The sequence below is a fragment of the Microcaecilia unicolor genome, chromosome 3 (genome assembly GCF_901765095.1).
Source record: "Microcaecilia unicolor chromosome 3, aMicUni1.1, whole genome shotgun sequence".
NCBI classification, from domain to species: Eukaryota; Metazoa; Chordata; class Amphibia; order Gymnophiona; family Siphonopidae; genus Microcaecilia; species Microcaecilia unicolor.
Window position 1 is genome coordinate 155,195,316 of NC_044033.1, and position 25,918 is coordinate 155,221,233.

The following is a 25,918-nucleotide window of genomic DNA, read 5'->3' on the forward strand; positions in this document are numbered from 1 at the left end:
CTCGTCTTAACTCTTGAAGAATCCAAGTGAAAAAACTTGAACACGAAGTCCTTCTGAAGTAACTGAAGACTAAACTTGAACCTGAAATGCAACCAGAACAAAACAATACAGATATCTGGGAGGGGCTATGGATTGATCAGCTATGATTAATGGAAAGAAAATTATCAGGTATGATTATACATAATTTTACCTTCCATATCATCAAGCTGATCAATCCATAGACTGGTGGGATGTACCGAAGCAGTACTCACCCAGGGCGGGACATAGAAATCCCTGACCGCAACACTGAAGCTCCAAACCGGGCCTCCGCCCGAGCAGCCACAGTCAAGCGGTAATGCTTGGAGAATGTATGGGCCGAAGCCCAAGTTGCCGCCTTGCATATCTCTTCCAAGGAGACGGAACCGGCCTCTGCCATCGAGGCCGCCTGAGCTCTTGTGGAGTGAGCCTTCAGCTGGATAGGCGGCACCTTCCCCGCGGCCACATAAGCCGCTGCAATGGCTTCCTTGACCCATCTTGCCACTGTAGGCTTAGCAGCCTGCAGACCCCTACGAGGACCTGCAAACAGGACAAACAGATGATCCGATTTCCGGAAATCATTGGTCACTTCCAAGTATCTGATGATGACTCGTCTCACATCCAGATATTTAAGAGCAGAGTACTCCTCTGGGTAGTCCTTCCTACGAAAGGAAGGGAGACAGAGCTGCTGATTCACATGGAAGCGAGAAACAATCTTGGGCAGAAAGGAAGGCACTGTGCGAATAGTCACTCCTGCCTCAGTGAACTGCAGAAAAGGCTCTCGACATGAGAGCGCCTGGAGCTCGGAAACTCTTCTGGCTGAAGTGATAGCCACCAAAAAGACTGCTTTCAACGTCAGGTCTTTCAGAGATGCCCTCGACAAGGGTTCAAACGGCGGCTTCTGCAATGCTCTTAGCACCAGGTTGAGATTCCACGCAGGCACCACTGAGTGCAGAGGAGGGCGCAGGTGATTAACTCCCTTGAGAAAGCGCACCACATCTGGCTGGGAAGCCAGGGAAGCACCCTTCAGGCGGCCCCTGAAGCAAGCCAGAGCCGCTACCTGGACCTTAAGGGAACTGAGCGACAGGCCTTTGTCCAGACCTTCTTGCAGGAACGCCAACACTGAAGAAATTGGAGCAGAGAAGGGAGAAAGTGAGCCTGCTTCACACCACGCTGCAAAGATACGCCAAACCCTGGCGTAAGCAGTAGAAGTAGAGCGTTTCCTCGCTCTCAGCATAGTGGCGATGACCTTGTCTGAGAAGCCCTTCTTCCTCAGACGGTGCCGCTCAATAGCCAGGCCGTAAGACCAAAGGGGGAGGGATCCTCCATCACCACGGGACCCTGATGTAACAGGCCCTGCTCCACTGGCAGCCGCAGAGGATCGTCGACTGAGAGCCTGATCAAGTCCGCATACCAGGGACGTCTGGGCCAATCCGGACCCACCAGGATTATCCTGCCGGGATGTCTTGCCACCCGGTCTAGGACCCTGCCCAACATGGGCCAGGGTGGGAACACATAGAGAAGCTCTTGTGTCGGCCATTGTTGGAGAAGAGCATCTACTCCCAGGGATCGAGGGTCCCGTCCTCTGCTGAAGAAGCGCGGCACTTGGCAATTGGCCGATGACGCCATCAGATCTAGGCTCGGCTGGCCCCAGCGCTTCGTGATGTCCAAGAACGCCTGAGCAGATAGCTGCCACTCTCCGGGCTCCAAGGTATGGCGACTGAGAAAGTCCGCCTTGACATTCATGACTCCGGCAATGTGGGCCGCTGACAGCTGTTCCAGGTTCGCTTCCGCCCACTGGCATAGACTCATAGCCTCCTTGGCTAGAGGGGTGCTCTTGGTACCTCCCTGGCGGTTGACATAGGCCACAGCCGTGGCATTGTCCGACAGTACCCGTACAGGCTTCAGCACCAGTACCGGGATGAACTCCAAAAGCGCCAACCGAATGGCTCTGAGTTCCAGGAGGTTGATAGACCACTTCGCCTCTGCAGGAGACCAGAGCCCCTGCGCTGTCCTTCCCAAGCAGTGGGCTCCCCAGCCCGACAATGAGGCGTCCGTCGTGACGACCATCCACTCTGGGGTCACCAGAGGCATTCCTGCAGACAACTTGTCTGTCTGCATCCACCAGCTCAGCGCCTTGCGCACTGCTGGATCCAAGGGAAGACGCACCGCATAATCCTCCGACATCGGAGTCCAGCGCTGCAGCAGAGAGCGTTGCAGTGGTCTCATATGAACCCTGGCCCAGGGCACCACTTCCATCGTGGCCGTCATAGAGCCCAACAGCTGCACATAGTCCCAAGCCCGAAGAGGAGAGGCTACCAGGAACTGGTCCACCTGAGCCTGAAGCTTGACAATCCGATTGTCTGGCAGGAACACTCTGCCCACTTGGGTGTCGAATCGAACTCCCAGATACTCCAGGGACTGAGTCGGACGCAGCTGGCTCTTCTCCCAGTTGATGATCCATCCCAGGGAGCTCAAAAGAGCAACTACCCGGTCCACAGCTTTGCCGCACTCTGCATAAGAGGGGGCTCGGATCAACCAGTCGTCCAGATAAGGATGGACTTGTACTCCTTCCTTTCGCAGGAAGGCCGCTATGACCACCATTACTTTGGAAAAGGTCCGCGGAGCAGTAGCCAACCCGAATGGGAGGGCTCTGAACTGGAAGTGTCGGCCTAGGACTGCAAAACGCAGAAAGCGTTGATGAGGAGGCCAGATGGGAATATGCAGGTACGCTTCCTTGATGTCCAAGGAAGCCAGGTACTCCCCTGCCTTCACTGCCGCTATAACAGAGCGGAGAGTCTCCATGCGAAAGTGCCGCACTTTCAAGGCCCGATTGACCCCTTTGAGGTCGAGGATAGGCCGGACAGAACCTCCTTTCTTTGGTACCACAAAGTAAATGGAGTAACGCCCCTTGCCAAGCTGACTTTCTGGCACCGGAACGACCGCACCCAGGCGGATCAGATTGTCCAAAGTCTGCTGCACTGCCACAGCTTTGACCGGAGACTTGCAGGGAGAGAGTACAAACCCGTCTCTTAAGGGTCGGCAGAACTCTAGCTTGTAGCCGTCTCTGATGACTTCCAGCACCCAAGCGTCTGAAGTTATTGTGGTCCACTCGCCCAGAAACGAGGACAGCCGTCCTCCAATCTGCACTGGGGCGTGGACCAAGACCCCGTCATTGGGTACGAGACCCTGGGGGAGGACCGGAGGGAGCACCTCCGGGACGGCGGTCTCTGCGAAAGGAACGCTGCTTGGGGGAGAAATGCCTCTTAAAGGAAGAGGGGGCAGAAGAACCCGACCTGCCCGGGCGGTACCGACGGGCTTCCTGAAACCGTCCTCTGGAGGTACCGGGACGAGCACTAGCCCGAGCCCTGACCTCTGGTAACTTCTTGCCCTTAGACGTGCCGAGATCGGTCACGATTTTGTCCAGCTCGACCCCAAAGAGCAGCTTGCCTTTAAAAGGCAACCTAGCCAGGCGGGATTTAGAGGCGTGGTCAGCAGACCAATGTTTCAGCCAAAGCCACCGCCGCGCAGAGACTGTCTGAGCCATGCCTTTCGCTGAGGCTCTCAAGACATCATACAGCAAGTCTGCCAAATAGGCTAAGCCCGATTCCAGGGCTGGCCAATCATCCCTCAAGGAATGATCCGAGGGGGAAGCCCGCTGCACCATAGTCAGGCACGCCCTGGCCACATAGGAGCCGCAAACTGAGGCCTGCAAACTTAAAGCAGCCGCCTCAAAGGACGACCTTAAGGCCGCCTCCAATCTCCTGTCTTGGGCGTCCTTTAGGGCCGTGCCACCTTCCACCGGCAATGCCGTTTTCTTAGTCACCGCAGTGATTAAAGAATCCACGGTAGGCCACAGATAGGCCTCACGTTCACTCACAGCCAAAGGATAGAGGCGGGACATAGCCCTAGCCACTTTAAGGCTCGCTTCTGGGACATCCCATTGAGCCGAAATTAAGGTGTGCATGGCATCATGCACGTGGAAGGTTCTAGGCGGGCGCTTCGTCCCCAGCATAATGGCCGAGCCAACAGGGGCTGAGGGAGAGACGTCCTCCGGAGAGGAAATCTTCAAAGTGTCCATGGCCTGTAACAACAGGTTGGGCAAATCCTCTGGGCGAAAAAAGCCGCGCTGCAGAGGGGTCATCCGCTCCATCCGAGCGGGGATCCGTCTCCTCCAAGGAATCCGCAAAGGACCGTTGGGAGACCTCAGACACGCTGCCCTCATCTACATCGGAGGAGACAAATTCCTCCAAGGCCTGGGAATCAACCCGAGGGCGTTTACCTCTGGGAACCTCAACCTCTTTACCAGACGAGGGAGCGGGGGCAGCGTTGTGCATGAGGAAGGCCTGATGCAGCAGCAAAACAAACTCGGGGGAGAAACCCCCCAGACTGTGCACTTCCGCAGCCTGGGCAACAGCCCTAGGCGCACTCTCAACCGGCGCTCGCAACAGCGGGGGAGAGGCCTGCTGCGCATCCAAAATGGCGTCCGGCGCGAAACTCCGCGAAGGAGCCGCGCGGGAAGAACGGCTCTTAACTTTAGCCGCTTCTGTGCCGTCGCCCAAATTAAGGGCGTTCATGGCATTAATGTCTCCAACCTCAAGGGCGGCCCAAGAAGAAGCCGTCCGAGCCGCGTGGCCGGCCAAAATGGCGGAGGCGAGGAGCGGGGGATGGGCGTTTATGGCGGGAAAAACCGCCACGCCGGAGGAAGGACCGGGACATTCATCGGTCACGAAACTGCCACCCAACAAGGGCGAATCAGGCTTTAAGACCCCCGCATCCCCTCTAGAAGCGCTCAAGCGACCCGGGGAGCGACCCTTTGCGCCCTCGCCCTCCGACGCCATGTGCCACGAGGAGAAGAATCGGGGAACCCCCGCCCGCTATAAAAAGGTAAAAATTACCTGCTGTCCGCTCCGAGTTGTAACGACCTGGTGTCCCAGTGAGTAGCTGCAATAGACGCTTAAATAAACGTCGAAATAAACGCCTTTAAAGACGTTTAAAATTTTTTTTTTTTTTTTTTTTCAACGGAGCCAGCGGGAGGGGGGAGAAAAGGAGGGACCTGGCACCACCAGGTTTGCACTTGCTCAAAAGAGCCCTCAACCCCAGGCACTCAACAAAACCTAAAAATTAGGCTTGGAGGCCTAGCCAGAGCTGCTGCTGCTGTGTGTGACCACCACCTGCTGAGATAGAGAACATACTGAGGAGTTTCCGGCAGCACATGACCACATATAGGGAGGCAAAAGTTTGCTCTCTATCTCCACCTGCTGGTAGATGGACACAACCCACCAGTCTATGGATTGATCAGCTTGATGATATGGAAAGGGGTTTTGAAGAGGTGAAAGAATTTAAAGAGTTTACTGGCTGGGACACAGAAATGTTGGCAGAAAGGAGCTGTAAACGGAAGAGAGGCTGGGCGATGGGGACAGGGACTGATAGTGGAGCTATGGGAGAGTAGTAGACACAAGCTATGAGGGTGAGAAGAACTCAGGGAGAGTAGTAGACACAGGCTGTAAGGGTGAGAAGAACTCAGGGGGAGTGTGGGCTCTGGGTGGGGGGGAGAGAGATTGCTAGCAAAAGGGAACATGATCCAGAATAGGGACCCATGGACTCTGTGGGGGAAGGTTGCTAGCAAAAGGAGACATGATCCAGAAGAGAGTCATTCATGGGTACAAAAGCTACACACGGAACAGCAGCAGAAAGAGATGAAGAGTAGCTGTGTGGGACTAGGAAAAGAATGACTGAGGTAAAGGGAGGTCATGGTGGAGGGAAAAGACATGAAGGTGAGAAGAGGGTGCACGGAACTAAAGATAACATGGCGCCGTGCCCCGACGGGCATGCGCGCAGAGGACAGCGGGGGGGGCAGGATCCAGTCTCCAGATGCACCCCGCTGGGCAACAGGAGGAGCTAAGAAAAGGGGTTAAAAGCCACTGGAAGGAGCCTGGACTACCTCTTAAGACTAGAAGCAAATGATATGAGATGAGAGAAGCTACAGAAAGAAACCATGGAGAGACAAATATACATGGAAGAAAGAAAAATTATAACATGGGAGGAAGACTGGAAGAGAATCCTTAAAAGAAGAAACGTGAGGACAGAAAGAAAACCAAGAACAAGTAGCGACAGAGGACTAAAGTTAAACTACAAACAGAAAGACTGGAAAATTAAGTTTTTAGTAACAATTTTTGTGCCAGCAGGGCTGGATCAAGGGTAGACAATAGCTGCATTTTGCCCTTCTAACTGTAGTTAGGGTTACCATATTTGCCCTAAGGGAAAAAAAAAAAAAAAAAAAAAAAAAGAGGCCACAAAATATCACCCCCCCCCCCCCAAAAAAAAAGCCAGATTCCATCTCCCTCCCCCATTATATCCCCTCCCCAATTTTCCAGCCTCCCTCCTCCCACATGACTCCATTCACTACCCCTTTCCTCCTGTACCTTATTATTGTGGTCTAGTGGCCTCTTCAGAGCAGGAAAGAGCCCCCTCTTTCCTGCCCGGCTCCTGACGTCTTGCTCCTGGTGCTGCTTCAAAATGGCTGCCGAGAGTTCAAGCACTGACCTTGCAGTGATCGGCGCAGGGAGCAAGATAAGTCAGCAGCTGTGCTGGGCAGGAAAGAGGGGGCTCTTTCCTATCCCAAAGAGGCCACTAGAACACCAGGGCATGATAATAAGGCAACGGAGGGGGGGGGGGGGGGGGAGTACTCTGAAGCCCGCCTGCTCATTTGTCCGCAAACCCGGAAAAATGGGCAGGCTGGTAAAACCTACCTGGATGCCCCCCAGTGTCCTCAAAATGAGATCATGTCCAGGCAAAACTGGACATATGGTACCCTAACTGTAGTCACCAAATTAATATGTTATTTTACTAGAAGGTCATGGGGAAGCAAGAGGGAACTGTGCCAGTATTTGATGCATGGTCTGAAAAATACCTTTAAAATTGCTTCTTTTTGGCAGCTCTGAAATGCAGAGACCTCTGATGAGTTTCAAATTGAAAGGAGAATAGAGAGCAACATCATCTCCTTTGTTTCACAAAAATAAGTCATTCCCCCGTTACATCTTATGGGAGACAGTGGTGTTGGACTAAGGGGGCTCACTATGCTGTATCGGCCTAAATAGGGTTACCATAGTTGAAGTTGATAGGAGTGTACTACCGTCCGCCTGGCCAGGACGAACAGACGGATGCGGAAATGTTAAAGGAAATCAGGGACGCAAACAAACTGGGCAACACAATAATAATGGGGGATTTCAATTACCCGCATATAGACTGGGTTAATGTAACATCTGTACACGCAAGGGACATAAGATTTCTTGATGAAATCAAGGACAGCTTCATGGAACAGCTAGTTCAGGAGCCGACAAGAGAAGGAAAAATACTAGACTTAGTCCTTAGTGGTGCTCATGATCTAGTGCAGGGGGTAACGATAAGAGGGCCGCTTGATAACAGTGATCATAATATGATCGGTTTTGATATTGGCATTGAAGGAAGTGAAACTAGGAAATCAAGTACGCTAGCGTTTAACTATAGAAAAGGTGATTACGACAAAATGAGAAAAATGGTGAAAAAAAGACTGAAAGGAGCAGCTCGCAGAGTAAAAAACTTGCATCAGGCGTGGATGCTGTTTAAAAACACCATCCTGGAGGTTCAGGACAAATATATTCCACGTATTAGAAAAAAGGGAAAAAAGACTAAACATCAGCCGGCGTGGCTAAACAGTAAGATAAAGGAAATCATTAGAGCCAAAAAACAATCCTTCAGAAAGTGGAGAAGAGAACCAACTGAAAGTAACAGGATAGATCATAAGGAATGCCAAGCCAAATGCAAAGCGGAGATAAGGAGGGCAAAAAAGGACTTTGAGAAGAAATTAGCGTTGGAAGCAAAAATACATAGTAAAAATTTTTTTAGATACATTAAAAGCAGGAAACCGGCCAAAGAGTCGGTTGGGCCGCTGGACGAAAATGGTGTTAAAGGGGCGATCAAGGAGGACAAAGCTGTAGCGGAGAAATTAAATGAATTCTTTGCTTCGGTCTTCACCGAGGAGGATTTGGGGGGGACACCGGTGCCGGAAAGAATATTTGAAGCGGGGGAGTCGGAGAAACTAAACAAATTCTCTGTAACCTTGGAGGATGTAATGGGTCAGTTCAGCAAGCTGAAGAGTAGTAAATCACCGGGACCTGATGGTATTCATCCCAGAGTATTAATAGAACTAAAAAATGAACTTGCGGAGCTACTGTTAGAAATATGCAATCTGTCCCTAAAATCGAGTGTAGTACCGGAAGACTGGAGGGTAGCCAATGTTACTCCGATTTTTAAGAAGGGTTCCAGAGGAGATCCGGGAAATTATAGACCGGTGAGTCTGACGTCGGTGCCGGGCAAGATGGTGGAGGCTATTATTAAGAATAAAATTGCAGAGCATATACAAAAACATGGACTGATGAGACAAAGTCAGCACGGATTTAGTGAAGGGAAGTCTTGCCTCACCAATCTAATGCATTTTTTTGAGGGGGTAAGCAAACATGTGGACAATGGGGAGCCGGTTGATATTGTATATCTGGATTTTCAGAAGGCATTTGACAAAGTGCCGCACGAAAGACTCCTGAAGAAATTGCAGAGCCATGGAATCGGAGGTAGGGTATTATTATGGATTAAGAACTGGTTGAAAGATAGGAAGCAGAGAGTAGGATTGCGTGGCCAGTATTCTCAGTGGAGGAGGGTAGTTAGTGGGGTCCCGCAGGGGTCTGTGCTGGGTCCGTTGCTTTTTAATGTATTTATAAATGACCTAGAGATGGGAATAACTAGTGAGGTAATTAAATTCGCCGATGACACAAAATTATTCAGGGTCGTCAAGTCGCAGGAGGAATGTGAACGATTACAGGAGGACCTTGCGAGACTGGGAGAATGGGCGTGCAAGTGGCAGATGAAGTTCAATGTTGACAAGTGCAAAGTGATGCATGTGGGTAAGAGGAACCCGAATTATAGCTACGTCTTGCAAGGTTCCGCGTTAGGAGTTACGGATCAAGAAAGGGATCTGGGTGTCGTCGTCGATGATACGCTGAAACCTTCTGCTCAGTGTGCTGCTGCGGCTAGGAAAGCGAATAGAATGTTGGGTGTTATTAGGAAGGGTATGGAGTCCAGGTGTGCGGATGTTATAATGCCGTTGTATCGCTCCATGGTGCGACCGCACCTGGAGTATTGTGTTCAGTACTGGTCTCCGTATCTCAAAAAAGATATAGTAGAATTGGAAAAGGTACAGCGAAGGGCGACGAAAATGATAGTGGGGATGGGACGACTTTCCTATGAAGAGAGGCTGAGAAGACTAGGGCTTTTCAGCTTGGAGAAGAGACGGCTGAGGGGAGATATGATAGAAGTGTATAAAATAATGAGTGGAATGGATCGGGTGGATGTGAAGCGACTGTTCACGCTATCCAAAAATACTAGGACTAGAGGGCATGAGTTGAAGCTACAGTGTGGTAAATTTAAAACGAATCGGAGAAAATTTTTCTTCACCCAACGTGTAATTAGACTCTGGAATTCGTTGCCGGAGAACGTGGTACGGGCGGTTAGCTTGACGGAGTTTAAAAAGGGGTTAGATAGATTCCTAAAGGACAAGTCCATAGACCGCTATTAAATGGACTTGGAAAAATTCCGCATTTTTAGGTATAACTTGTCTGGAATGTTTTTACGTTTGGGGAGCGTGCCAGGTGCCCTTGACCTGGATTGGCCACTGTCGGTGACAGGATGCTGGGCTAGATGGACCTTTGGTCTTTCCCAGTATGGCACTACTTATGTACTTATGTACTTATGTAAGAGACAAAAAAAAAATGGACAGAAAAAATGTAAATGGTTATTACTTTTGCTAAAGAAATATTTAATTGTAGTTAATGAACGCACATCAAACAGTGACTTACTTACTGTACAGCAGTAGAAAATTTACTTTTCAAGAACTTCTGGATTTGAGTTTGACGGAGTCTGAGCCCAAGCGTACTTATCAGAAGAGTGCATATCCCTCAACAACGTTGGCTGGCTTCTGAGATACGTGTGAAAGTTTTTGCATGACATATGCTTAAAGTTGTGCTGCTTGAACAAAATTCCTTTGACAAATTCAACCAGCAATGGAACAGAGAGGAGATCAGCAATGCCTCTCTCTTTAGCACCCTAATGTGTCCAGACTGACTAATAAGCCAGAAATGGTCTCATTAAATTGGTAGGTCATAGGCACATACAAGAAAAAGAGGACATTTCCCTAAAAATTAAAAATCCTGGAGGACATATCTGAAGACACCCAAAAAGAGGACATGTCCTCTTAAAAGATGACATATGGTAACCCTAGGCCTAAAGAAATAGCATGGCAGCAACAGGAAGAGGTTACAGGAGAGATGGGTGGAGTTTGATAGGGGGTAAAAGGTACACTGCCCTCCATTTATGTGTATTTCTTGGTTTGGGTTCCCTCTTGGCTCAGCTACTAAGTCCTGGATTTCCATTCTCACTCCCAGCACAGATCTGCTACAGGCTAGTTTTTGGGGTTTGTGACCTGTGCAGGGCACCATGAATGAGGGAGTACTGCTAAACTGGTGTGCCACCCCAATATCCATCTACATCAAACAGGCAGGGCCGCCGAGAGACTAGGCCGGGGGCAAGGCCGCCCCGCCTCTGCCCCCCCGCCGCTACCACTCCCCGTCCCTCCCCCCGCCACTGCCACCCCCCGTCGCTGCACTCTGTGGTCTCACCTTCCTGCCTCCACGGCTCCGGGCCCCCTGCATTCGAAGCGGAAATCGCAGATTGCCTCTCTTCTGGCCTTCCCTCCCTGTGTCCCGCCCTCGTCTGATGTCACTTCCAGTTTTCACAAGGGCAGGACATAGGGAGGGAAGGCCCGAAGGGAGGGGATCTGTGACTGCCGCTTCGAATGCAGGGGGCCCGGAGCCGAGGAGGCAGGCAGATGAGTCCGGTAACTGCAGAACTGGCGGCCTGACCCCGGCGCCGGGCCCCCCTTGGAGGCCCGGGGAATTTTGCCCCCCCCCCCCCTCTCGGCGGCCCTGCATACAGGGCCAGGGAAAGAGGGAAGTGGGGAGATAATAATGCTGGGAAGAGAATGGAGTAGAAAGAAGGGGATGTTTGCTAAAAGGAGAGAGAAAGAGAATGTTGTGCTGGAATTACCACTATTAAAGGAGGGGACATTGTGCCAAAGCATGACCACCAAATGAGGTGGCAATTTCCATTTTTGCAGAAGGCACTAGAGGGTCAGTGTTAACTCAGCTCTCCAAGCCAACTACTTACTCTGTGACCGCTAGAGCTTTAGCAGGTGGGTTGGCATATAGTGGGTTGATACGAATGAACACATGCCTTTGGGTTCACTGATTTCTTGCTCAGCATATGGTCTTTGGAGTTTTCAGTCTGAGGGCAGGAAGCACCACATGCAAAAATGTGGCCCTGAGGGATGTTGAACAAACGATTGCTGAGCTTCCAAGGTTTGTGTATGCAAGTGGTGGAGCAGCTCATTGGGGCTTTCTGGATGTGAAACTGCTGTTGTATTTCACTCTGTGAGTTCCAGATGTGAATGGTATCTGGGGCTCTGGGAAGGGGGAGTAGGAATATGTAGGATGAAACTAGCCTGCAGGGGAGGGGCACTGACCAAGGAGGAGCGAGAAGAAACCTAATGGGGGAGAAGAATTAGTAAGAAGAAAGGTAGGTCACATGGAAACAGGGAGCAGAGAAGTACAGAATGGGGGCGTCAAGTAGGTATTGTGAGGGAAAAACAAAATAAAATGATGAGAGAAGGAAGAAGACATTAAGGTGGGCAGGGAAGACAGACTGTTGTGCAAGGAACACAAGAACAGGAATACAGGAAGGAATACAGGAGGAAACTGAAAGAAGCCAAGAGAGAGATACGTCTGGCGAAAGCACAAGAACAAATGGCTAGAAATGTAAGGAGGGGTGACAAAAATTTCTTCAGGTATATTAGTGAAAGGAGAATGACTAAAAAGGGAATTGTGAGACTAAAAGATACTGCGAACCGCTATGTAGATAGTGATGAAGAAAAAGCAAATTTGCTAAATAGATACTTTTGTTCTGTTTTCACAGAAGAAAATCCTGGAGCAGGACCGCGATGGACTGGAAAAAGTACAAATGAAAATGGAGTGGATACAGCATCATTTACAGAAGAGAGTGTGTATGAACAACTTGTAAAGCTAAAGGTGGACAAAGCCATTGGACCGGACGGGATCCACCCCAGGATATTAAGGGAGCTCAGAGAGGTTCTGGCAGGTCCTCTAAAAGATTTGTTTAATAAATCCTTGGAGACGGGAGAGGTTCCGAGGGATTGGAGAATGGCGGAGGTGGTCCCTCTTCACAAAAGTGGTGATAGGGAAGTAGCTGGAAACTACAGGCCGGTAAGCCTCACTTCGGTTATTGGAAAAGTAATGGAAGCGATGCTGAAGGAAAGGATAGTGATTTTCCTGGAAGCCAATAAGTTGCAAGATCCCAAACAACATGGTTTTACCAAAGGGAAATCTTGCCAAACGAATCTCATTGAGTTTTTTTGATTGGGTGACAGGAGAATTGAATCAGGGACGAGCTATGGACGTAATCTACTTAGATTTCAGCAAAGCTTTTGACACGGTTCCCCACAGGAGGCTTTTAAATAAACTGGATGGGCTGAAGATAGGACCTAAAGTGGTGAACTGGATTAGGAACTGGTTGACGGACAGACACCAGAGGGTGGTGGTGAATGGAGTTAGCTCGGAGGAGGGAAAGGTGAGTAGTGGAGTGCCTCAAGGATCGGTGCTGGGGCCGATTCTGTTCAATATATTTGAGTGACCTTGCCGAAGTGTTAGAAGGTAAAGTTTGCCTATTTGCGGATGATACTAAGATCTGTAACAGAGTGGACACCCAGGAGGGAGTGGAAAACATGAAAAAGGATCTGAAGAAGCTAGAACAATGGTCTAAGATCTGGCAATTAAAATTCAATGTCAAGAAATGCAAAAATCCACGGGAGACCTATGTGTTAGGTGGCGAGAGTCTGATAGGTACAGACGGGGAGAGGGATCTTGGGGTGATAGTATCTGAGGATTTGAAGGCGACGAAACAGTGTGACAAAGCGGTGGCTGTATCTAGAAGGTTGTTGGGCTGTATAGAGAGAGGTGTGACCAGCAGAAAAAAGGGAGTGTTGATGCCCCTGTATAAGTCGTTGGTGAGGCCCCATCTGGAGTATTGTGTTCAGTTTTGGAGGCTGTATCTTGCTAAGGATGTAAAAAGAATCGAAGCGGTGCACAGAAAAGTTACGAGAATGGTATGGGATTTGCGTAACAAGACGTATGAGGAGAGACTTGCTGACCTGAACATGTATACCCTGGAGGAAAGGAGAAACAGGGGTGATATTATACAGACGTTCAAATATTTGAAAGGTATTAATTCGCAAACGAACCTTTTCCGGAGATACGAAGGCGGTAGAACAAGAGGACATGAAATGAGATTGAAGGGGGGCAGACTCAAGAAAAATGTCAGGAAGTATTTCTTCACGGAGAGAGTGGTGGATGCTTGGAATGCCCTCCCGCGGGAGGTGGTGGAGATGAAAACGGTAACGGAATTCAAACATGCGTGGGATAAACATAAAGGAATCCTGTTCAGAAGGAATGGATCCTCAGGAGCTTAACTGAGATTGGATAGCCGAGTCGGTAGTGGGAGGCGGGGCTGGAGGTTGGGAGGTGGGGATAGTGCAGGGCAGACTTATAGTCTGTGCCAGAGCCAGTGGTGGGAGGCGGGACTGGAGGTTGGGAGGCAGGGATAGTGCTGGGCAGACTTATACAGTCTGTGCCACAGCCAGTGGTGGGAGGCGGGGATAGTGCTGGGCAGACTTATACGGTCTGTGCCAGAGCCGGTGGTGGGAGACAGGGATAGTGCTGGGCAGACTTATACGGTCAGTGCCAGAGCCGGTGGTGGGAGGCGGGGATAGTGCTGGGCAGACTTATACGGTCTGTGCCCTGAAGAGCATAGGTACAAATCAAAGTAGGGTATACACAAAAAGTAGCACACATGAGTTGTCTTGTTGGGCAGACTGGATGGACCGTGCAGGTCTTTTTCTGCCGTCATCTACTATGTTACTACTGAGGAATGGCTGGGAGGGGGAGAATATGGGTTGTATAGATGGGCCAGGGTGGACTGGAAGATACAGCGGGAGTGTGGTGGTAAACTGTGGCAATGAGTTGGGGAAGAAGAGAGACTGGTAGAGTGCTACACCTAGCATTTCTTTTACCCAGTCCTCCTCCCTGTGTGTGCACCACCTGCTGTGCTCTTTATTTAAAGAAAGACAGTCTGGCCAGCTGTGTTCACAACCCACCATGCTTTAAGTTCCTTTATATAGAATTGGTAATTTGTGCCGAGTTAAGAACCCCCAATCATTGTGAAAGTTCGCTCCTATGGTCTATATGTATTTATCACTGTACTTTTGGAAAGCCATTTTTCAAAATAAATAAAAAAATAATCATTCACAAACATTTTAAATTAACTCAAAATTGCAAGAGAAAATTATTTTAATAAAAAGCCTAATTAGCCATACCTACACATTTATACAGCATGGCACAAATAAACAATTTTCTGAAACAACAACTTTTTATGCTTCCACATGAGCATAGTTCATTTTACAATCCATGGAGAACATGTACAACTTTGTGGCATGCTAGTGAAGAGTTAAAATGTTTTATAAACAAACCACCCAAGGCATACTGGTGACTTGTAAATGAAGTGCCAATTCCTATTCCTACAGTAAATGAAAAAAACAAAAAACATCTTTCAAAATGTTAATGACTCCTTCTGACCTTTCTGTCTCTCTCCTTTGCCAGTTACTTCAAAGAATTGTCTGGGACACATAGCAAAGACAATATGGAGGTCAGAGAACCTGAGGAAATGAGACAGTACTTACGAAAGGATGGGGAAAATCCCACATTTTAACAAAGGCAAAGTAAAACTAAAACCCACAGATCTGGTTTTACAATTGTTTCATTTTGAATGCACAAGATGGCACACCATTACAAAGTTCTTTCATCCAGCAATGCTTTTATTTAAAAATGTAACCATTTTATTCCACTTATATTTCAGAGAATAAGCAGTAACCTAATTTAAAATATAGAGATGTTCCACATTACCTGAATCATTACGGAGGTACGATGACATTGCAGGAATCAGACAAGACTGACTGAGCAGCTCCTGCAAGACAGATGGGAGGGCATTGCTATTCTGTCCTCTGCTTTCACTAGACAGGAACTCCCCATTTGATGAGCAGCCTGCTGGATTTATATAACTAGCAAGAACCTGAAAATCAAAATATTGGAGAAATAATCAGCCAAACTACATACATAGAGGTGGATAACTGAAGTGTTTTCCACATGTAAAGTGTATTTCACACACAGAAAAGAGCTCTTATAAAACTGTACACTATATACACAGATAAGTAGGTAAATGACCAGACTGGGCCTATATTTATGCTATGTGTAAACATTACTGGTGGCAGAGTAGGTCAGAGTTGCAATGTACGCAAATATTTTATAAAATGTGTAAAAAAGCACAGTATATGAACATGTACAGCTTCCCAGGGCTTTTTTTCCTTTTAGCCGGGGTAGGAGTATCAACACTTTTTTTCTGCCTTCAAAAAACATCCTATTCATCCACTTCCAGCCTGTTAGGTTTTATTTTTGTTTCCATTCATGCACAATCTAGCCTTGAACCTCTTACCCTCTGGTTTAGAGACAGCTACCTTTCAGGTAGAGCTATTCTGGTTCATAGTGATGCCATGCAACTAGACTTCCTTAAAATGGTAAAGGGATTCTTTTTAAGGTGGCAGTTAATCTCTGCTCAATAGGTTACAAACATGTTGGGGCAGACAATTAAAAGCAAACGCCGGTGCTAGAGGCTGTTAGCGCCATATTAGCGCCGGCATTTGCTATCGCCCCATGATCACAGTCCTCGAGCGCGTTGTTTCACGCGCTCGAGGACTGTGATCATGGGGCGATAGCAAACGCCGGCGCTAATATGGCGCTAACAGCCTCTAGCACCGGCGTTTTGCGCAAGTAGCATGCAAATGCATGCTAAACAGGGCTTAGCGCATTCATCGCCAATGATCTGCGGTCAGCGCACCAAAATTTGAGTCGCTGGCCACGGCAAACCCTACGCCAGCTCCGAGCTGGCGTTAGGGTTTGCAGATCATTGGGGCAGTTGCATGCTGCCAACAGGGTCCCCCCCTACAGGAATAGGAAATGGTTAAGATTTTGAAGATGATAATAGACCAGAAAAATTTGAACAAAATGATTATTATTACAGATGATTAATATCGAGATTGTTGTTTTCCCAGAGTTCCGGGTAAACTCTTAAAGTTTTTTCCTCTGAAATGATTCCTCTTAGTATATTTATTCAAAAGGAGTGAAGCCTGTGAAACTGGGATTACCTTAATCAGTGGGAATTGGATTAGAAACGCAAATGTTTGTATTGTTAAATAATTTCTGGTTTTAAAAGAGGAAAAAATGAAATCAGTTGTATTATTTCCACTAATATTGAACAATAAGTATGTTTCCAACGAAATAAATTGACTATACACCATTTTGGGTTTGAAGAAGCCAACCAGACGATCAATGTGGAATAATGATTCCGATAATAAACAATTGGGGATAATCAGGTTAATACCATGTTTTCTTTGTTGTTTAATTGATCTCCTTGTCTTGTTTCACTCTCCCTATTTTGTGGTCTAAGGAAGAGTTTATAATTACCTGATTGTATTATTTTGTCTGTATTTCTGGCAAGTTATTTTAGTGCTTGTAAAATTAAATTCTTATAAATAAAACTTAAAAAAAAGAACTCCCTCCCGGCCCCCCTACCTTAGCTGGAGGAGGGAGGTAGCCTGCCTCCCTCCTCTTCCCACCCACTCACCGGATCTCCAATCCTCCCTGAACCTGGAGGGGGGGGGGGGGGGGGATCGTCGGGGGCACTGGAAGTCCGCCGGACCTCCAGCCCCCGTTGCTCGGGGCAGGGGTAATCAGGGCCTGGTGGTCCCATGGACCTCCAGCCCCTGTGTTTGACAGGTTTGGGCTTTTGACAGCCCAGACCTGTCAAACAAGTGCAGGAGGATTGTGCTGAGCACACGCTCAGGCTCAATTCGCCCGTACTTCTACCCCATGATCAGAGATAATTGTGCTGCTTAAATTTGCATGCATTATCTCTGATCATAGATCTAATAGCGCCCCGTGCTGTTCCAGCGCTATTTTAGAGCGCTGTTTGTAACAGCGCGAGGCTTTTGATCATCTGTCAGATTGTGTCTCTGGAATGTTTTGCCAATAGTGTTTGGATTAGACAACCCTGAAGTCCTTAATCATGTAATTGTTTTTGGATGTAACCACTCCTAAAGGGTGAGGCAAAAAAAAAAAAAAAAAAAAAAAGGTAACCCCCTAGAGTTTTTTTTGTTGCTGTTTTCTTAGCAACAGGGCCTGCATTAAGGAAGGGGGGGGGGGGGGGGGGGGGTAAACAGGGCAGCTGCCCTGGGCCCCATAAATCCAGGGAGTCATGTGGTGTAAGCAGCTCTTTCCCTTCTCCCTACCACAGTGCATCTACTCCTCCCTTCCCCCCACCACAGTCCATCTCCTCCTCCCCACCACAGTCCATCTTCTCCTCCCTTCCTGATCTTCTTTATTTCCCTTCTCAGAGGAACCTTGGTGCAGCAGCTATTTTCACAAGCTGCCTGCGGCTGCCACGAAGCTTTCCTTCTCTATCACGATCCGCTCCCCTCTGACGCAATTTCCTGTTTCCACCTGGGCAGATTGCGGCAGAGAGGTAAAGCTTCGGGACAGCTAGAGGAAGCTTGTGAGGATGGCTGCTGCACCAGGGCCCCTCTCAGAAGGGAAACAGATTTTTAAAAGAACACAAAGTATTTCACTTTCAGCATTCACAGTGACTGTAAAATTCTGACACATAGAGGCATATTTTCAAAGCACTTAGCCTTCCAAAGTTCCATAGGTTTCTATGGAACTTTGGAAGCAGGGGTGTAGCTACGGGTGGGCCTGGGTGGGCCCAGGCCCACCCAATTTCAGCCCAGGCCCGCCCAGCGCCAGCCCCAGCACCCATTGCCGGCCACTGCTGCTTTTGCTGTTGAGCAGCAGGGCCGGCGCTACAAAAAGAAGAAGCGCTAACGGCGCTAAGGACGAGAAATGTTTTAAAAAAAGCGCGGCACCGGCAGGCACTGTCTCGGCAGCCTTGAGGCATTGGCTGCTGAGGCATTGGCTGCTGGCTCGCAGGCTCCTCCCGCAGACGGGAGGAGTCTGCGAGCCAGCAGCCAATGCCTCAGCAGCCAATGCCTCAAGGCTGCCGAGACAGTGCCTGCCGGTGCCGCGCTTTTTTTAAAACATTTCTCGTCCTTAGCGCCGTTAGCGCTTCTTCTTTTTTGTAGCGCCGGCCCTGCTGCTCAACAGGAAAAGCAGCAGTGGCCGGCAATGGGGGCTGGCCTCGTCGAAGAAAAGAGGGAAAACATGGAAGGATGGGGAGAAAAAGAGGGAAAACAGATGGAAGGATGGGGAGAAAGAGGGAAAACATGGAAGGATGGGGAGAAAAGATAGAAAACAGATGGAAGGATGGGGAGAGAAAGAGGGAAAACGGATGGATGGGAGAGAGACTCTGGATGGAAGGATGGGGAGAGAAAGGGGAGAGACTGGAAGGATGCAGAGAAAGGTGAGAGACTGGAAGGATGTGGAGAGAGAAGGGACACTGAACAGAAAAGGGTAGAGTGATACAGAGACACTGGTTAGAAAGAGGGAGAGAGACATTAGATGGAAGGATCAGGAGAGAGGATAGATGGATGGAAGGATGGGGAGAGAAAGAGGGAAGACGCTGGATGGAAGGGTAGGGAGAAAGAGGTGACACTGGACGGAAGGATGCAGAAAGAAAGAGGGGAGACTACTGGAAGGATGGGGAGAGAGAGAGGGGAGACTGGAAGGATGGGGAGAGAAAGAAGAGAGCTGCTGGATGGAAAAGGAGAGTAGTGAAAGACTGGAGAATAAGAGGAAGGGGCATGGGGAGAACAAGGGTGAGAAAAAGATGAAAAGCCATAAGTAGATGAAGGAAATTAAAGAATGGATAGTAAGAATGAATTAAATCAGGACAGAGAGAGAGAGGCAGAAAAATATTGAAGAACGCAAAGAAAAAGGAGAGAAAAATGAGAAATGGCCAGGAAACCGTGGCAGAAGAGTTAAGCGAAAACGAAGGAAAGCAGAATCTAGAGACTGGGAGCGACACAATGAGAAAAAGTAAATGGCCATACAAGAAAGGTAAAGAAAATAATTTTATTTTTAATTTAGGATAAAGTAATATGGTACCTGTGTTAATGAAGTTTCAGAGACCAATACTTCCTTCCTTAGGTCAGGCGAGGATACAGTAACAGCATTATACTGACCTAAGGCAGGAGGTTTTGGCCTCTGAAAGCTCATTGAAAAGGGTGTTAGGCTATTAAATAAATTTTCTGAAATCTGATGCACTGAAAAGCAGCACTTTACCCTGTGTGACAAATGCATCTGATTAGCGTGACTAAATTTTGCTGGGGGAGGGGGGTAGAGAGAAAATTTTGTGCCCACCCACTTTGGGTTCAGGCCCATCCAAAATTGGCAGTCTGGCTACGCCACTGTTTGGAAGGCTAAGTGCTTTGAAAATATGCCTCATTGTATCATTTGAATGAGGTTATTTTACTGTGTTTTAGCTCAAATGTGTTTAACTTGCAAAAATAGCTAGGTAGTAAGGTTAAAATGTCAGTAACATCAACATTGCTTAAGATAATTAAATGTTATTTAATAGTAATACAAGTATGACGACTAATTAAGCACATAAAGTTTCTCGTTGAAACTCTAAGTGGTTGCTGAGAAAACAAAATAACTCTAGGGGGTTACTTTTTTTTGCCTCACCCTGTATAGTCATAAGTACATAAGTAATGCCATACTGGGAAAAGACCAAGGGTCCATCGAGCCCAGCATCTTGTCCACGACAGCGGCCAATCCAGGCCAAGGGCACCTGGCAAGCTTCCCAAACGTACAAACATTCTATACATGTTATTCCTGGGATTTTGGATTTTTCCAAGTCCGTTTAGTAGCGGTTTATGGACTTGTCCTTTAGGAAACCGTCCAACCCCTTTTTAAACTCTGCTAAGCTAACCGCCTTCACCACATTTTCCGGCAATGAATTCCAGAGTTTAATTACACGTTGGGTGAAGAAACATTTTCTCCGATTTGTTTTAAATTTACTACACTGTAGTTTAATCGCATGCCCCCTAGTCCTAGTATTTTTGGAAAGCGTGAACAGACGCTTCACATCCACCTGTTCCACTCCACTCATTATTTTATATACCTCTATCATGTCTCCCCTCAGCTGTCTCTTCTCCAAGCTGAATAGCCCTAGCCTCCTTAGTCTTTCTTCATAGGGAAGTCGTCCCATCCCCGCTATCATTTTAGTCGCCCTTCGCTGAATCTGAAAAGCTTATGAACTGCCATAACCTCCAGGTCATCAGAAGAAATCTGAACCAGTCCTGGTTTTATTCTTGCTGCATGTAATGAGGATAAAACTAGGGGCGTAAACAGAAACAAACACATAAGGGGCAACTTAAAGAGAGCAAACGTAAAAGAACCCATCGGCCCTGTACATCACGTTGAACCCAATGCTCTTCAATGGAAATGGCCACCCCAGCCTTCCGATGGACTGGGCCTGAGGCACTTACCCACCCACTCCTGAGTCAACTTTTCAGGCTCTACATCACTTAAATGGGTCTCCTGCACAAGTGCAGTTCGAGCATGCTGTTGATGTAAAGCTGTACATTCAATGTCAATACTGTCAAGGGATCCATTAGTGCCCCAACCAAATGACAAAGCACCAATGATGCCCACGCTAAGAGCAGCAACAAGGAATGAGGAAACAGAAGATGAAGAAGCCAAAGCTGAATGATGTAAAAAATCTTTTAACTGCTTTCTAAGTACTGCAAGCATACAATCAAAGAACTTGACATGACTGTGTTTCGGCTAGCATGACCTCGTCAGCAGCCCTGATGATAAAAATAAATGCATATAAAAAATATATACATATGAATACTAAATGAGTACAAAATAAAGAAAATGAATAAAATAACATGAATAAAAATGCAGTACAGTAATGATAAAAACTGTAATAAAACAAATAAATCACAGTAATAAAAATGTGAATGTGAATCATAACTATGATGAAGAATGGTGTGCAAAAAAATAACTGTAAAAATGAGTGGCTATAAGTACTTTAAAAAAAAAACCACATAGAATAATGAAATGTGTAATAAATATGCATGAATAACTATAAAAAACTATGTTTAGAGACACATTGCATGTACTATATGAGAAATGTGAAACATACCTTGACATGCACAGTACACTAAAATGTAGCAGTCACAGACGTGATGATACAATTCACATTTATAGATCAATGGGAAAAGTATGATTAAACATATTGGCTAATAATTGTAATTGAAATAGAAGTGTCACATTTTGCATTTGAGAATAAAATGAAAATACTTAGAACAGCTATATAGGAAACCAAGAAATTGTACAAGTAGAACTTGTGTTGTATAATACTCTGTGGAGTCAAAACTAAACCACAATATAAAAATCAAATATTGCCTGAGCTTATACAGTGATCTTATTGTACAATGCCTTGAGTGAATTTTTTGAAAAAGGCGGTAAATAAATCCTAATAAATAAATAAAATAAATTAGGAGCGGTGAGACGTAGCGTGTAGTGTATAAGATACCACAAAGTGCTGTGTAAACAAATAGAAGGGAATATCGGTACCGGGGAATTGTGTGAAAGTAAATTAGTGAAGAATGTGAACCAGACAGAAGCACGAGCATAACAAACAAATGTGATAAAAATCTGGAGTTTGCTAAAATATATCTAACGGCGTGTATTGTGATGTGAGCAAAAAAGGGTGAAAGCAAGTGCTTAATAATTAAGTGCTGAGTGAGACAAATCTAAAAAACAATTTTAACGGAGTGGATGCAAAGGAGAATGACTAAGAAACCTAGAAAAAGCGAACAGAACCTGAATCTGATCTGCTAAATTACAATGGGATAAGTAAACTAATAAAATAAAATAAAATAAACTGATGTGAGAACCATAATAAATATGATGATAAAAACACAGCTAAAAAGTAACAAAGAACAAAAAAACTGGCCATTTAGAGTGAAGCCAAAAAGAGACACCATGGAGAACCCAAAAAAGTTTGTCAAATAACCGTGGTTTAAAGGAATACACTGTAATCAATCTCTGAGTTTAAGCTGAAGGGCAGAAGGGTATTAAATAATAAATCATCCTCTGTTCTTCACGGTTTAAATTCTGTTGTGCATTCCCACGGCGCCATGGTTATTTTGATTGCAAAAAAAAAAAAAATGATCATCATCAGTAGAATGCTGAGCAGATTACTAGTGCTCTGTGAGTGGGGCAGATTTAACATTTCTATTAATACAATTCCTATTCTCAATAATGCGAGTTTTAAGAATCTGTTTCATTTTTCCAATGTAAAGTTTCTTGCATGGACAAATAATCACAGAAATTACAAAAGTAGTATTACAGTCAGAAGTGTGTTTGAATACAAATTTCTTGCCAGTCTGTGGATCAAAGTTTTTATTAAAGATCTTTGAAAGAAATTTACCCTATTTCCAATTTCTACACCTGAGAAGACTACGCACAGATATTGAAGAGTATCAGAGACAGGGGGCTACTATGCAACCATGTTTCTTGAACAGAGGGCATCTATCGTCAACTGTTCGTAGGGGATATACTAAAGCTCTCACATCTGAACGTGCAAAACTATTAGTTCTTCAACAACATGTCAGTACCCAATTTATTGTGCACCTTGACATTTTCTCATCTTTTGGGCAACATGCAAAATATCATTAAGAAGCACTGGCATATTTTGGAACATCACCTTTGTTTTAAAGACAAGCGAGTCATTTTTGCTAACAAAAGAAATAGGAATCTACAAGACATTTTGATTCCTTCTACATTACCAGAATTAGAGATCAGTACAACAGAAGTCAATGGCCATCGTCCCTGTGGCCATTGCTCAATCTGTAGACACACAGAACTTATGAAAGAATTCATTGATCCAAAGACTACTCCTTTGTGTGTTTTTTGACCACAACAAGAGAACATATGGGGTACCTAACAAAGAAAGCACCACAAGTGCAGTAAAATAGAGAAACCATTGCTGGTGGGGATGAACATAAAGATTAGCAAAGTAATCAAACACAATCTCAGCTCCCATAAAACCACCCAAAAATTCCCCAATCCCTATCCATCTACTTCCTGCCCCACCCCTCATTGAACTCCAACCCTCCTTCCTCCAGCACCCCCTTAACAAGAAATAACAGTTTCTTATGTTTTGCATGTCACAACCACCCAAGAGACCACAGGAACAGCCTCAACCCACCCACCCACAGGACAACAGCACCTCCAATAGGAACATCTTCCTTATATTCCTATACTGAAAGAAAACACAGATTTTACAATTGCATAGTTAAGTAACACATAAATCTGAACATACACAAATACCACCATCTCAAAGCAGCCTACTTTCAGTGTTGCATAACAAATGTTCTGGAGCTTTCTGATGCCGGTCACTAGAAGCACTGGCTATGCTCTGGAACATGCTTCCAGCGGAGTGCAGAAAGCCCAAAGGTCTTCTCCAGAGTGGACTGAGGCTCAGGATTCTTCCACAAGCCTTCCCTGCACAGAATCGTATAGGCTTCTAGTACTGTCTTAATATGATAGATCTTCCCTTGGATCCCAAAAGAAAGACCAAAAGCAAGCAACCATTTATAGCGGATCCTCTCCCACTGGAATAAGGTGGTAATATTTTTGCAGTGTAGTAGATGATAAATCCTGGAACAATTCAATTTTCACATTATTATAGCCAATTGTCTCCAGTTTGCAGGCCACACGAAGCAGCCACTCGCTGGTGGAGTAAAGATTGAGGTGTGAATTGTTATTGCGTGGGGACATGCAGAACATGGACAGACCCTCATGTGATACAAGCTTAGCCGAGATTGGGTGGCAGAGCCGGTGGTGGGAGGCGGGCCTCGTGCTGGGCAGACTTCTACGGTCTGTGCCCTGAAAATGGCAGATACAAATCAAGGTAAGGTATACACAAAAAGTAGCACATATGAGTTTTTTTTGGTGGGCAGACTGGATGGACCGTGCAGGTCTTTTTCTGACGTCATCTACTATGTAAGTTAAGGCCCTAAGGGCCTGATTCAGGTACATTTGTGTGGAAGATATGCAGGCTCCACTTCCACCTGCAAAATCTGAGTACAGATCTCTTAGACTATCAGAATGCAGTTCTCATTCCCTGAGCCTCAGGAGTGCCACAGGTGCGGATATTATTCCATTTGCAGCAGTTTTCGAGATACTCCAGCTTTTCCATAACCACCTCCAGTGTAGCCTCCATGGCATCCCTCTTGCAACCAGCTTCTTTCAAAAGCTCTAACACTCAGTCTCTTCCACCTGCGTGCTAATATCTTCCAATCCCCCCCCCCCCCCCCACCAAAATCCGCGATGAGGTCCTTAAGGTCTGCATTTCGATCAATGCATCTTTCTTCAATGCACATTTCAATTCCAATAGCATGACCTTTAAATCTGCTTTAGATAATACTGCAGTGGTTTCCTCACTTGATGGCATGTGTGTGGGAGGGTCTGTCACATCACATGACTCTCCCTGCATGTCCTTCTCTGTTTCGGCAAACTAATGTTTAGTTTTGGACGTGCACATTTGAGACATTCCCGAATGGTGCCGCAGGCATTCAACAACAAGTACCAATGAAGCTGCTGTCCTCTGGTGAATGGAAATGCCTGATATTTGCTACTTTTTATTGGGGCTTACACGGAGCTTCACTCAAGTGCAGCCATCTCTGAATGACACCAGTGCAAGCTCCTCCCCAAATATATGTTTTAAATCTGTTTTGGCAGTCAACCATATAAAGTTTTGTCCAAGACAGGAACCAAGAGATTTACCCCTACAAATGTGGGCAGAAAAGGCTAATAAAAATAAAGAAAATATTGATATACCACCTAAAACTAATGGGTACATCTAGGCGGTGTACAATAAAAATAATTAGAAAAGAAGAAAGGAACTGCAATAAATTAACAGGAAAGTATCCATATTCATTCCACAAGGCAAGAGTAATACAGCAAGAAGGTTGGGGGGGGGGGGGGGGGGGGTTGTGGAAAGGGGAAAAGAGCTTTGTCATGGGGAAGCGGACAGGGAATAGTTGAGTAAGGGAGGAAAAAATTGATCCTTCTGGAGCAAACACCCTATGAAGTATAAAAGGCCTGGCAAAACAGCAAAGTCTTTATGGCCAATTTCAATTTTTTAAAATAAGGATTTGACACTACTTTTCGCGAGGGAGAATGTTCCAATAGAAAAGAGCAGCAAAATAAAATGCACAATGACTAGTAGATTCAAGAATGGCTTGTTTAGGGTTGGAAAGGACCAACTTAAGGATCGAAGCAAACGAATAGGTGAATAAGGAATTTAAGATTAGATAGGATTTTGCGGAAAGCCCATCCAAAAAGCTTTAAAGGTGAGAGTTAAAAGCTTATGAATAATTCTTTGACCAATGGGAAGTCAGTGATATTGCTGGAATAGTAGGAAGACAAGGTCAGATTCCTCAGCATGAGAAAGTAAGCTGATAGCAGTGTTTGTAACGTCTGAAGATGTTTGAGCACATAGCATGGGGAACCTAGATAAATACTATTGCAATAATCCAATCTAGAAATTAGTAATGACAAATTAGTGAATGAAATGCATTATGATCAAAATATTTTATAACTAAATGCAACTGCCTAAAGACAAAGAAGCCAGTTTCACATACATTAGAAATCTGTAGTGA

General features: G+C 46.3%; 1 protein-coding gene across 1 annotated transcript in view; it reads right to left on the minus strand.

The window, feature by feature from the left end:
• BIRC6 (baculoviral IAP repeat containing 6) overlaps window positions 1-25,918 on the minus strand; it is a 965,314-nt gene that overhangs the window by 258,221 nt on the left and 681,175 nt on the right. The window contains 1 exon segment of the mRNA XM_030196513.1: window positions 15,135-15,300. Within this exon segment, the coding sequence (XP_030052373.1) occupies window positions 15,135-15,300 (166 nt within the window).